Source organism: Panthera leo, chromosome A1 (assembly GCF_018350215.1).
Source record: "Panthera leo isolate Ple1 chromosome A1, P.leo_Ple1_pat1.1, whole genome shotgun sequence".
In the NCBI taxonomy this organism is placed as follows: Eukaryota; Metazoa; Chordata; class Mammalia; order Carnivora; family Felidae; genus Panthera; species Panthera leo.
Window position 1 is genome coordinate 209,054,709 of NC_056679.1, and position 14,293 is coordinate 209,069,001.

The following is a 14,293-nucleotide window of genomic DNA, read 5'->3' on the forward strand; positions in this document are numbered from 1 at the left end:
CATGCCACTGCCTAAGGCATTCAAATTTAAGTTACAGAAAAAAATGCTTTTCCAGGCTAGACCGGGCTGCTTGTTCGTGACCCCTGTCCCGAGTCAGTCGGCTGGACCCAGGACTGGGGCAAAGGAAGCCAAAACAGTGTCAGAGACGAACAAGTCACTAGGATGGCGAGCACAGACACACTTCCCTTAGTGCTGTAGGTTGTCCACCGGGTCTTTGGGGGGGCCTTTTGTTTTCGGGTCCGGGGAGGACTCCCCACGAGAGGGGACGTCCCGCGAGTGGCCCATCAGTCGGTTATTAAACAGTTTCTCTGAAAAGCGCTGCACAGTTCCCGGGCACGCAAGACGCGAGCCTCGGAAGCGCGCCGGCGAGAGTAACGAACCCCCGGCGGAAGCTGAGGAGACCGAAGGGCGGGGGGAAGCGGCGGGAGCCCGCGGAGGAGACCGGGAGCGGGAGGCGGAGGCAAGGAGGCCGGGAGAGGGTGCGGAGTCGAGGGGCGGCTCGGAGGACGAGGGGCGGCTCGGAGGACGAGGGGCGGGAACCTGGAGAGCCTGGAGGAGGAGGGAAGGAGGAGCATCGCGAGCTTCCCGCCCGCGCTCCCGGGCGGCTCCGAGCAGGCGCCCTGGCGGTGCCCGCCGTCTCCTTCCCCGCCCGCCGCGGTCGCCAGGGTACAGGCTCGCGTCCGGTGGCCCGCTGGGCCCGTGGCCGTCGCCCTCCCGCCTCCTCGCAGCGCTGCCCGTTTCGCCCTCGGCCTCGCCTTCCCCGCCCCGGACGGGCCAGGAGCCCCGGCGGAGGTAACTAAGGGCAGATTCCTGCCGCTTGTGGCCCCAGCCCCCTCCCCGCACGTTGGGCCGCCGGCGTCCGCGGGCTCCTCGGGTCCAACCCGCACCCTAGCGTCTGGCCGGTGCGCGACCTCCCCCCGCCTTCTCCTGCCGCACCCCGTCCCCTCGTCCTTCCCCGCTGCCCTGTCCGGGCCCTTGCCTCTCCCTCGGCCTGCCCCAGCCTCCCCGCGTCGCTCTTGCTTCGCAGCATCCGCAGGCTGACGGAGGCGCGGGAGCTCCGGGGGTCGGGTCGCCCTCCGGCCGGCGCGGGACGAACTCCGGTCCGCGCCAGCCCTGGGCGGGGACCCCCTCCTAGTCGTCCACCCCTGTGTGTCCCCGTGGTCACCGCACTGAGCACCTCGCGGGGGAGACGGCGGCTGTCCCCGCCAAGCCTACGCTGCAGGGTCCGGTGGAAAACCCCAGAGGGGTCTCTGGACATGACCTGATGACCTGTGCGGGGTGGTCGTGGCGAAAACTTCTGTTTGCCTTTCTTTGGTATGAATTGAGCACTGGTGAATGAATGGACGCGATTTCTTAGACTCTTTTTCTCGGGAAATTGTGTTCTCCAGTGTGTTTTGAATAAACGTACTTTTTTAGGGTAGACTTAACCATATTTTCCCTCCTAACATACCTTGTGTGATTGAGTTTCTTTTTTATTTCTTTCTACCGTTAGTTAATTGTACTTGTTTCATGATGTTATCTGTAGCTTTAGTGTTTCGAGTGCCAGTTCACCATGAGGCAGAAATAATCTTTGCCACCTAACAGGAGGTGAGAACATCTTTTATAGTTACGACAGGTGAAAGACCATCCATCATCAAATCCTGTAGGGCTGTCTTCACATCTTGAGCTTTTTATCCTTTACATTTTAGTTGCGAGGCTTATCTATGGCGATACATCTGGAGTATTTTAAAGCAAATTCCTGGCATAAATACTTAGGTGTATACTGTGTCTCTCCTATCTAGGAGACGTAAGGACATTAACCCCCCCCCCCCAAAACTCAGAATTACCACATACTCCCCAAAATAACATTAATTCCTCAATAACATCTAATACCCTGTCATATTCCAATCTCCTCTTTTTTTTGAATTTGAAATTCAGGTTTACAGAAAAATTACAAGAATAATACTAAGGAATTCCTGTACTCTTACCCAGTTGAACCCTTTGTTTATATTTTGCCCATGCTTTTTTCTTTTCTTTATACTTGTGCACACACATTGTTTTTTCTGAACTATTTGAGAATGGCTTGCATGCGTCATGGCTCTTACCGCTTTTACATAAACAAGTACATTTACCAAATTCAGGAAATTTAATTACTTTTATCTGTGCTATAATCCATATTTCTAGTTGTCAGTTGTCACAATAATATCCTTTATAATAAATTTTCTAGTACAAGATACAGTTCAGTTTATTTCTTTTTTATTTTTTTTTATTTTTTTTTTTAACGTTTATTTATTTTTGAGACAGAGAGAGACAGAGCATGAACGGGGGAGGGTCAGAGAGAGGGAGACACAGAATCTGAAACAGGCTCCAGGCTCTGAGCTGTCAGCACAGAGCCCGACGCGGGGCTCGAACTCACGGACCGCGAGATCATGACCTGAGCCGAAGTCGGTCGCCTAACCGACCGAGCCACCCAGGTGCCCCAGTTTATTTTATTTCATTTAGTTGCCTTATATTTTTTATCTTCCTTAACTTGGAGTGTTCTTGAGCCTTTGTTTCTCATGATATTGATATTTTTAAGGAATAAGAGCCCATTTATATCATATTCTTCGATATGAGTTTCCTCATGAATAGAGTTAGGTTTGAATTTTTTGGTTGGAATACTATAGAAGTAATGTCATGTCTTCACATTATCACAATCAGAGGAGCATGTGTCCCTCTTATAGGTTAAGATGTTATCCCTTTTTTCCACTCTCATTTTTTTTCTATTAACAGTTATTTTCTCCTTATTTTCCAATTAAGTACAGTTGACCTTTAAACCACATGGGTATTAGAGGTGCCACCCCCTCCCCCCAAGCAGTTGAAAGTCTGCTGAATCCCAAAATACTGAACTAATAGTATACTGTTGACCATGCCTTACCAATAACAAAAATGACACATATTTTGTATCTTGTGTGAATTATATAATGTATTCTTAAGGCTAGAGAAAAGAAAATTGTACTAATAAAATCATAAGGAAGAGAAAACACATTTGCAGTACTATATTAGATTTATTGAAAAAATCTGTGTATAAGTGGACCTGTATAGTTCAAACCTCTGTTCAAGGGTCAGCTGTAATTTGTGGGGAAATACCTCTAGATTGTGTGTGTGTGTATATATGTATATATTTTATATATGTTTTATAAAAATATATATATTATATATTTTATATTTATATTTGAGAGAGAGAGAGAGAACCTTAAGGAGGCTCCACACCCAGCCTGGAACCCAACACGGGGCTCAGTCCCATGACCCTGGGATCATGACCTACCTGAAATCAAGAGTCAGACCCTCAACCGAGAGAGCCATCCAGGTGCCCCAGTACCTCTAGATTATGTAAATATCTTGTTCCTTATCAGAATCCTCCCCCTCCCTCTGCCTGATTTAGCATCCATTGATGGTTCTTTCCTAAATTAGTTTTTACTATGATAGTTTTTTTTTAAACGTTTATTTATTATTGAGAGACAGAGAGAGAAAGAACATGAGCATGGGGGGGTGGGCAGAGAGAGAGGAAGAGACACAGAATCTGAAACAGGCTCCAGGCTCTGAGCTGTCAGCACAGAGCCCGATGCGGGGCTCGAACCCACAAACCTGGCGAGATCATGACCTGAGCCGAAGTCGGATGCTTAACCAACTGAGCCACCCAGGCGCCCCTACTATGATAGTTTTAAAATAGTGGTTTTCCACATCTACCCTTGAATCAGTGTGGCCTCATTTATTCTTTTTTTTTTTTTTTTTTTTTTTTTTTTGAGAAACTCGTTATTTTATTTTGTATAAACAGAGGAAGGGAGGAAAGTTTTAAACTTCAAACTTTGTTCAGCATGTGTACAGTTAGTATCCACAAAAACACTCTCATTTATTCTTCTTTCTTTCTTTCTTTTTTTTTTTGTGGGGCGGGGAGAGAGAGGCAGAGGCAGAGGGAGAAGGAGAGAGAAAATCTCAAGCAGGCTCCATGCCTAGTGCAGAGTCTGACTCGATCATACCATGGTGAGATACAATCTGAGCCAATATCAAGAGTTGGATGCTTAACTGACTGAGCCACCCAGGTGCCCCATATTTTTTACTTAATAGATTGTAACCTGTTGCTCATCTTCTTTGATGCTGAGAGTCTCAAATTTGGGGGATTTGGCCCTTCAATCTCGATCCTGTTTCTTTTGACATGTCTCTATCATATGTTTGTTTCCTTAACTTTGGAACAAAAAAATGTTCCAGGTCCATCTGTTTCCTTTTCTATCCCTGCCCTGAAATCAGCTGTTTTTTCAAGGAGTCCTGGTTTCTTTTACTGAGGAATGGTGTTTCTTTTTGGTTTAGAAACCAAAATCTGGGTGCTAGGTTTGCTCATTGCTACTGGAGTATCATTGCTCTTAGCCTCTTTTAGAGGACAGAGCTAGAAATCATGAGTTTTTATACAGATACTTCCAATTATAATCTAGCCTCTTAGGGCTTTTCTTTACCTTTCCCCTTTCCCCATTCTATAATTGTTTCCCCTTTCTTCTTCAGTGAGAATGCTGGCTCCCATAGCTTCATAATTTTTGTATTTATACCCCTAGGGAAAACAACCAAGAAGAATTTGACAGTTGTTTGTTGTTCTTCTTATCTTCAGTTTGAGAGCATATCGTCAAAATATTCTGTTTAAAAGTTATTTGGGGGTGCCTGCGTGGCTCAGATGGTTAAGCCTCCGACTTCAGCTCAGGTCATGATCTTGCATTTCATGGGTCTGAGCCCCACGTCAGGCTCTGGGCTGACAGCTCAGAGCCTGGAGCCTGCTTTGGATTCTGTCTCCCTCTCTCTCTGCCCCTCCCCTGCTCATGCTCTGTCTCTCTCAAAAAAATTAAAAAAAAAAGTTACTTGAATTGATCCTTTTTTTCTTCATTGGGGTTATTTTACTCATTTGAAATATAGTCAGATTTGTTTCTCTTTGTATTTTTATGTACCCCCTCCATTCTTGTTTTTACTAATATGATTCTAGAAATCAAAACTATACAAAAAGGTATATTAAGAAGTATCCCTCTTTCTAGCCTTTCCACTTTGTCACCCTCCCTCCAGTGGAAGTTAGTTATTAGCCTGTTAATTTTTGTTTTCTTTTTCTTTTTACAAAATTAAATGATGCATATGTTATTTTCATCTCTTTACATATAAGGTAGTATTACTAGGTATACTCTTTTTCTTAAGTAGGCACCACACCAGTATGGGGCTTGAAGTCATGACCCCAAGATCAAGAGTTGCTTGCTCTACCAACTGAGCCAGCCAGGTGCCCCTATGTATATTCCTTTGCACTTTACTTTTTTCAATTAGCAATATATTCTAGAAATCAGATCTTCCTTATTCTTTTTTTTTTTTTTTTTTTTTTGAGAGAGAGAGGGAGAGTGCAAGCAGAGCGGGGGGAGGGAGAGAGAGAGAGAGAATGAATGAATGAGAGAGAATATCCCAAGCAGGGTCCATGCTCAGTGCAAAACCTGACTCCGGGCTTGAACCTACAACCCTGGGACCATGACCTGAGCTGAAATTAAGAGTTGGGTGCACAACCAACTAAGCCATTCTGGCGCCCCTAGATCTTCCTTATTCTTTTGGCAGCTGCTGAATATCTAACTGGTTTATTTGAATTAAAGTCCAAAATAGATCTTCGTATATTACATTTGGTTATTATGTCTCTTAACATTACCCCATGTATGCGTATCTATATCTATGTAATACATATATAAGTTTCTCCCTCTCCCCTGTAAAATTTTTTTTAATGTTTATTTATTTTTTAAGAGAGACAGCAGGGGATGGGGAGAGAGAGAAGGGGACAGAGGGTCCAGAGCAGGCTCTGCGCTGGCAGCAGAGAGCCTGATGGCGGGGCTTGAACTCATGAACTGTGAAATCATGACCTGAGCCAAAGGCAAATGCTTAACTGACCGAGCCACCCAGGTGCCCCACTCCTTCCCCCCATTAAAATAACCATTTATTTGTTGAACCAACTGCATCATTTATCCTATAGCATTTTTTACATTGTGAATTTGGTTGATTTTATTTTCCTGGTATATTTAATATGTTCCTTTATTTTCTTTATTTCTTGTTCATTGATGTTTAGAGTCAGACAGATTAAGGTTCAGTTTAAAATTTTTATCTTTTAAAGAATATTTCATAGATGGTTCTGTGTACCTCCTATCTATGTAGCGACATATCAGGAGGGATATAATGTCTTTGTCTCACAGTAACTTTAAAAAAATTTTTTTTTTTTAATTTTGAGAGAGAGAGTGCAAGCAGGGGAGAGATAGAGAGAGGGTGAGCGAGAATCCCAAGCAGCCTCCACACTGCCAGCTCAGAGCCTGACTCGGGGCTCAAACCCACTGAAATGCAAGACCATGACCTGAGCCAAAATCCAAGAGTCCAGTGCTTAACTGACTGAACCACCCAGGTGCCCCTGTCTCATAGTAATTTTAAGATTTATTAGTGAGTGTAGGCCATGTCAGTTCATCTGTTACAGAGTTCCCCATCTACTTTCACCTAATAGTTTTAGCAACCACTGATACTGTTGACTAGACCTATTATTTCATTAGGAGCTACAAATGATGCTTTTCTGATAAAATCATTCCTATTGCTTTTGGTTCACTTTTTTAAATAATTTCTTTTATTTATAATTTTAGTTATATTTAAAATTTATAAAAATTGTGTCTCAGGAAGTAGTCATTTAGATTTTTAAAGTTCTGAGTAATTGAAAAACATAATGTTACAGTATAAAATATGAGGTTGGCTAGCATCTTAATAGGTCCTCTTTGCTGTACTTGGATAGTTTTTCTTTTAAAGCTTATTTTATTAAAAAGTTCAGCTACTTTCTTTTTAAAGATCTTTAATCATACCAAATAAATTCAACTATTTTGGAATTCATAAACTAAATAGAATTAGAAATATAGAATTAAAAAAATTTTTTTTTGAGGGAGAAAAAGCACAAATAGGGGAGGGCGGGGTCGGGGGGGTGGACAGAGGATATGAACCAGGCTTGTGCTGACAGCAGTGAGCCCAGTGCGGGACTTGAACTCATGCACTGGAAGGTCATAACCTGAGTCAAAGTTGGTCACTGAACCAACTGAGCAACCCCGGTGCCCCAGGAATATAGAATTAAAAAAAAAAATTTTTTTTTTACATTTATTTATTTTCGAGAGAGAGCGAGCACGAGTCGGGGAGGGGCAGAGAGAGAGAGAGGGAGACACAGAATCCGAAGCAGGCTCCGGGCTCTGAGCTATCAGCACAGAGCCCGAGGCAGGGCCTGAACCCACAAACCGTGAGATCATGACCTGAGCTGAAGTCAGGTGCTCAACCAAATGAGCCACCCTAGTGCCCCAGGAATATAGAATTTTTTAAAAAGGAGGAAAGAATATGGTTAATGATTGAATACAGTCCAGACTGATGACCAAATTACATCATTGTTCAAGATTTCACAATTTTGAGAATTAAAAAAAATTAATTTGTAACAGAAACTTCCAGGAAAATTGCATATATAGTACAAAGAACTTTTTTTCACAAACCATTTGAGAGTGACCAACTGATGTTCCCTTACCTCTGAATATTTTAGTGTGTATTTTCTGCAAACAAGGACATTCATCTCCAAAATTGGAAGACACCACATCAAAATCAAAATTAGCATTCATACATTACAACCATATCGTCCTCAGTTTCTCTTTCTATTTAAGTTTTGCCTGTTGCCAATATTGTCTTTTATCATGAAAAGATACTCATTGCAATTTATTTAGTTACCAGATTTTCCACTTGGGACCAGTTTCTTTTTTTTTCTTTCTTTCTTTTTTTTTTAAATTTAGAGAGAGAGACTATGCAGTGGGGGAGAGGGTCAGAGGGAGAGAGAGAATCTTAAGTTCCATGCTCAGTGGAGCCTGATGTGGGGCTCAGTCCCATGACCCGGGATCATGACGTTAGCCAAAATCAAGAGTCAGACGCTCAACCAGTTGAGCCACCCAGGCATCCTGGGACCAGTTTCTTGATCTTTTTCCTGACTTTCATACCCTTGAAACTTTTCAAGGTTTTTGAAAGTTTTCAGATCAGTTATTTTGTAGAATGTCCCTTAACTTGGGTTTTCCTGATATTTCCTTGTGATTAGATTCAGGTTATGTGTCTTTAGCACAGATGTCACAGAAATTTTTCTCATTTTACCTATTAGGTGATACATGATTTCCAGTTGTCCCATTTCTGATAATTTTCATTTTGATCACTGGATTAAATGGAGTCTGCCTGGCTTTTTCATCATAAAGTTACTCTTTTTTTGTAACTAATGAGTACCTTATAGGGTATTTTTATACTTTATAACAATGTAAATATGCCATTTTTATGAAATGTTCAATTTATTTGTTTACTTATTCATAATTCTATGGATTCATGGTTTTCTATTTTATTCTATGGATTTTAAGTCCATTGCTGTAATATGTTTTGATCCTCCAGCTGTTTTCAGTTTGGTCAGTGGGATCCTTTTCAGTGTGACTTCTGTGTTTCTCTCTGTTTGGGCTCCAGCACACTGTGCCAGGCTGTCATGTCATACTGTGTGAACATCCTCCCAGGATTCTCCCAAGAATGGATTATGTTTTCCTCACCCTGCTTGGGCTCTGACAAACTCTTCTTGGCTTCCACTGCAACTATCTCCATACCCAGCATGGGTACTTGCTAATGCATCTTCACTACATGTTTTCTTGGGGCTTCATCTTTATGTGGGCTAGTTTGGACTTTATTACAGCTCGATGGCTCAGGGTGGTTTGTTTATATGGCGATTGAAGGCTTCAAGAGTGTAATTACTCCAGGGGGTAAGGTAGAAGCTATAATTGCTTTTTATGATTGAGCCTTGGGAAATGTATAACATCACTTCCATTTTACTCTTGGTTAGAATAACTAAAATCTCACCCACTTTTAAGGGATGAGGGAAGCATGGGGCAGAGCTCTCAATGAGAGAAGTGTCAAAGTCATAGTTGAGGAAGAGAATGTAGGATGGGAGATACTGTTGTGGCCATCTTTGGGAAATACAACCTATGGCACTGAGAAAAGCATATCACATAGAAACTTCATTGTCAAGATCTTTTCCTAGTTTATTTTTATCTTCATAGCCCGAGAAACAACTTGTGAAAAAAGCAAATACATTTTGCTTGACTATTCAAGACATAAGATGAGATACTGAATGCATTCTTTATATCTTACCTTAAAAAGACAGTTAACTTGAGCTGATGAAAAAAGTGATTTACCAAAACTTTGTGAACATTCTAAATTAGAATCCTTGTAAATCTTATGGGCTACTTATTATTATTATTATTTACAGCATCTTGTGACTTTTTACCTAATTGGTCATTGCAAGAAGCATGGAGATAAGATTAGAAGTTTTGACATCAACAAGTATCAAGCAGAAAAAGCCCTGGCCACGAGTCTCCTGGTTAGGACAGGTAGGTTTTTCTTTCTTCATACAATACCAGCTATAATAATGTGTTAAATGTGTACTTTGCCTCTAAGATAGAATGTTCTATGGTCTTTAAAAAAAAAAAAAAACAGGGGCGCCTGGGTGGCTCAGTCGGTTAAGCGTCCGACTTCAGCTCAGGTCACGATCTCACGGTCCGTGAGTTCGAGCCCCGCGTTGGGCTCTGGGCTGATGGCTCAGAGCCTGGAGCCTGCTTCCCATTCTGTGTCTCCCTCTCTCTCTCTGCCCCTCCCCTGTTCATGCTCTGTCTCTCTCTGTCTCAAAAATAAATAAACGTTAAAAAAAATTTAAAAAATAAATAAAAAAAACAAAACAAAACACCATCTTTAGCAGGATCACCTCACTGAACAGAGTTTTTTGTGTTTGTGGTTTTTTTTAATTAAAAAAAATTTTTTTAACGTTTGTTATTGAGAGAGAGAGACAAAGTGTGAGCAGGGGAGGGGCAGAGAGAGAAGGAGACACAGAATCTGAAGCAGGTTCCAGGCTCTGAGCTATCAGCACAGAGCTTGAGCGGGACTCGAACTCACAGACAGCGAGATCATGACCTGAGCTGAAGTTGGATGCTTAACCGACTGAGCCACCCAGGCGCCCATTTGTTTGTTTGTTTGTTTGTTTGTTTGTTTGTTTGTTTTTATGTTGAGCAAGTTAGCTTCTCAAGAAAGTTAAATGGTCTGTGTAGAAGAAATACTTTATTTTCAAAAAAAAAAAATTTGTCCTGTTACATTTAAGGTTGAGATGGCAAATATCAAAAGGAATTTTTAAATTTTAAATTTTAAATTTTAAATTTAAAATTTAATTTTAATATTTTAATATTAAATTTTAATAAAATTTAATTTTAATTTTAATATTTAAATTTTTAAATTTAAATATAATTAACGTGCAATGTTATATTAGGTTTAGGTGTACAACATATCCTATAATTCCATGCATTACTCAGTGCTCATCACAATAAGTACAGTCACCATTTGTCACCATACAACACTATTACAATATTACTGAGTATATACTCTATGCTGTACTTTTCATATCGGTAACATACATTTTATGACTGGAAGTTTGAACTTCTTAATCCCCTTCAACTATTTTGCCCATCTCCCCACTCCTCTCCCCTCTGGCATCTACAAGTTTGTTCTCTGTATTTAAGAGTCTGTTTATTTTGTTGTTGTTCATTTTGATTTTTAGATTCAACATGTAAGTGAAATCATGATATTTGTCTTTCTCTGACTGACTTATTTTACTTAGTATTATACCTTCTAGGTCCATCCATGTTATTGCAAATGGCAAGGTCTCATTCTTTTTTTATCACTGAGTAATATTCCATTTTATACATATCACTTCTTTTTTTTTTTAACTTGTTTTTTTAATGTTTATTTATTTTTGACAGAAAGAACATGAGCCAGGGAGGGGCAGAGAGAGAGGGGGACAGAGGATCTGAAGCAGCCTCTGTACTGACAGCGGAGAGCCTGATGGGGGCTCAGACTCATGAACCTTGAGACTGTGATCTCAGCTGAAGTAGATGCCTAACCAACTGAGCCACCCAGGCGCCCCCTCTTCTTTTTTTTTTTTTAAGTTTATTTATTTATTTTGAGAGAGAGCGTGTGCACACAAAGTGGGGAAGGGGCAGAGAGAGGGAGGGAGAGAGAATCCCAAGCAGGTTCTCCACTACCTGATGTGGGGCTTGAACTCATGAACTGCAAGATCATGACCTGAGCTGAAATCAGACACTTAACTCACTGAGCCACCCAGATGCCCCTATACCACCACCACCACCACCACCACCACCACCACCACCACCTCCTCCTCCTCCTCCTCCTCCTCCTCCTCCTCCTCCTCCTCCTCCTCCTCTTCCTCCTCCTCTTCCTCCTCCTCCTCCTCCTCCTCCTCCTCCTCCTCCTCCTCCTCCTCCTCCTCCACCACCACCACCACCACCACCACCACCACCACCACCACCTCCTCCTCCTCCTCCTCCTCCTCCTCCTCCTCCTCCTCCTCCTTCTTCTTCTTTTAAGTTATTCATGTATTTTGAGAGAGAGAGAGAGCATGGGAGGGGCAGTGAGAGAGGGAGAGAGAGAATCCCAATTAGGCTCTGTGCTGTCAGTGCTGAGCCTGATGCAGGGCTCGAACTCATGAACCACAAGATCATGATCTGAGCTGCATTCAAGAGCTGGACAATTAACCAAGGAGCCACCAGGTGCCCCATACCACAACTTTATTCATACATCTATTGATAGACACTGGCTTGCTTCCATATCTTGGCTACTATAAATAATGCTGCAATAAACATAGAGGTGTGTATGTCTTTTTTTTTTCAACGTTTTTAATATATTTTTGGGACAGAGAGAGACAGAGCATGAACGGGGGAGGGGCAGAGAGAGAGGGAGACACAGAATCGGAAACAGGCTCCAGGCTCTGTGTATGTCTTTTTGAATTAGAGTTTTTGTTTTCCTTGGTAAATACCCAGTAGTAGAATTAGTGAATCATATGGTATTTCTATTTTTAATTTTTTGAGGAACCTCCATACTGTTTTGCCAGAGTTGCTGCACCAATTTACATTCCTACCAACAGTGCATAAGTGTTTCTTTTTCTCTATATCCTTGCCAAATACTTGTTATTTCTTTTTTTTTTTAATATTTTATTTGTAAGTACCAATGTGGGGCTCAAACTCACGACCTTGAGACCAAGAGTCCCATGCTCACTGACTGAGCCAGCAAGGTGCCCCTCTTGTCTTTTTGATTCTAGTCATTCTGACAGGTGTAGGATGATATATCTCAGTGTGGTTTTGATGTACTTCCATGATAATATGATATTGAGCATCTTTTCATGTATCTATTGACCTTCTGTATATCTTCTTTAGAAAAATGTCTATTCAGGTCCTCTGCCCATTTTTAATCGGGTTATTTGGGGTTTTTTGGTGTTGAGTTGTATAATTTCTTTGTATACTTTGGATATTAACCCCTTATTGAACATATCATTTGCAAATATCTTCTCCCATTCAGTATCTTTTTGTTGATGGTTTCCTCCTGTGCTGTGCAAAAAATTTTTGTTTTTTGTAACCAAAGGGAATATTTAATCTTCTGAATCCTTTCTTACCGGAACAGTCAGTGGACTGTTTTCTTACCATTGTGATTTTCATGAGTATGCCCTATGCCCCTTAAAACTAGGATAAAGTTGGGCCAGGATACACCAGAAATCCAGGAATACCATTCACAATATATGGAAGAGATTCGTCACCTTAGGGAAATTTAGCAAGCCTATAAAATCCTCTTAGAATAGGTAATAATTATGAAAATTTTAACGATTGGTGTTTTAGTGTTAGTGTCATTTCCTGTGAGAAATTATATCGTTAACTTCCTCTAGTCTCTTCTTTCTTTTTAAAGATGCTGTTTTTTTTTTTTTTTTAAATGTACATTTGAGAGAGAGAGCGTATGGACAAGCAGGGGAGGGGCAGAGAGAGAGCGGGAGAGAGAGAATCCCAAGCAGGCTCCTGATGTCAGCGCAGAACCCAGTAAGGGGCTCAATCTCACACACCATGATATCATGACCTGAGCCAAAATCAAGAGTTGGACACTTAACTGACTGAGCCACCCAGGTGCCCCTAGTGTAAATAATTAAAAAGCTTGCCCATACTACTGATCAAATTCATGAAATTAAACAACATGTAACCCAATTTTGGCTAGCAGAATTGTAAGACACTTTTATGATTAAAAAAAAATTTTTTTTAGTGTTTATTTATCTTTGAGAAAGGGAGAGAGTACGAGCAGGGGAGAGACAGGGACATAGAATCCAAAATAGGCTCTAGGCTCTAAGCTGTCAGCACAGAGCCCAATGCAGGGCTCGAACCCGTGAACCATGAGATTATGACCTGAGCTGAAGTTAGACACCTAACTACTTAAACAACTGAACCACCTAGGGGCCCCAGCACTCTTATAATTTTATCTTATTTATTTTATTATTTTTTTCTTTAATTTTATTTTTTTTTAAAATTTACATCCAAATTAATTAGCATATAGTGCAACAATGATTTCAGGAGTAGATTCCTTAGTGCCTCTTACCCATTTAGCCCATCCCCCCCCCCACCACCCCTCCAGTAACCCTCAGTTTGTTCTCCATATTTATGAGTCTCTTCTGTTTTGCCCCCCTCCCTGTTTTTATATTCTTTTTGTTTCCCTTTCCTTATGTTCATCTGTTTTGTCTCTTATAGTCCTCATATGAGTGAAGTCATATGATACTTGTCTTTCTCTGACTGACTAATTTCACTTAGCATAATACCCTCCAGTTCCATCCATGTAGTTGCAAATGGCAAGATTTCATTGTTTTCGATTGCCGAGTAATCCTCCATTGTATATATACCACATCTTTTTTATCCATTCATTCATCAGTGGGCATTTGGGCTCTTTCCATACTTTGGCTATTGTTGATAGTGCTGCTATAAACATGGGGGTGCATGTGTCCCTTCGAAACAGCACACCTGTATCCCTTGGATAATACCCAGTAGTGCAATTGCTGGGTCATAGGGTAGTTCTATTTTTAGTGTTTTGAGGAACCTCCATACTGTTTTCCAGAGTGGCTGCACCAGCTTGCATTTCCAGTACAAATTATAAATTTTAAAGGTCAAAAAGGTCTAGGTGCAGCCATTAGGTCATCTTACCTAGTAATTCTAATAAATATTTTAAGATAGAGTGAAAAATCTCCAGGATACCTAATCAACCTTATTTTCATTTTATGATTTGTGGTACAAATGTATAATCTTTCTTGAATGTCACTTAGTTTTCCTTTCTGGGATAATTTATTTAGATTAGAGGTTGAATTGCCTCCTGGCACCTCTTAAGT

At 41.2% G+C, this 14,293-nt stretch overlaps 1 protein-coding gene across 6 annotated transcripts in view; it reads left to right on the forward strand.

The window, feature by feature from the left end:
- The first annotated feature begins 705 nt into the window (after positions 1–705).
- The window catches only part of CPLANE1 (ciliogenesis and planar polarity effector 1), a 139,910-nt gene continuing 126,322 nt past the window's right edge, over positions 706–14,293 (forward strand). For all 6 annotated transcript variants that reach the window (XM_042951784.1, XM_042951815.1, XM_042951823.1 and 3 more), the window contains exons 1-2: positions 706–792; positions 9,311–9,431. In XM_042951784.1, the coding sequence (XP_042807718.1) occupies positions 9,351–9,431 (81 nt within the window). In that variant the 5' untranslated portion in view covers positions 706–792; positions 9,311–9,350. The remainder of the gene's footprint in view (positions 793–9,310; positions 9,432–14,293) is intronic.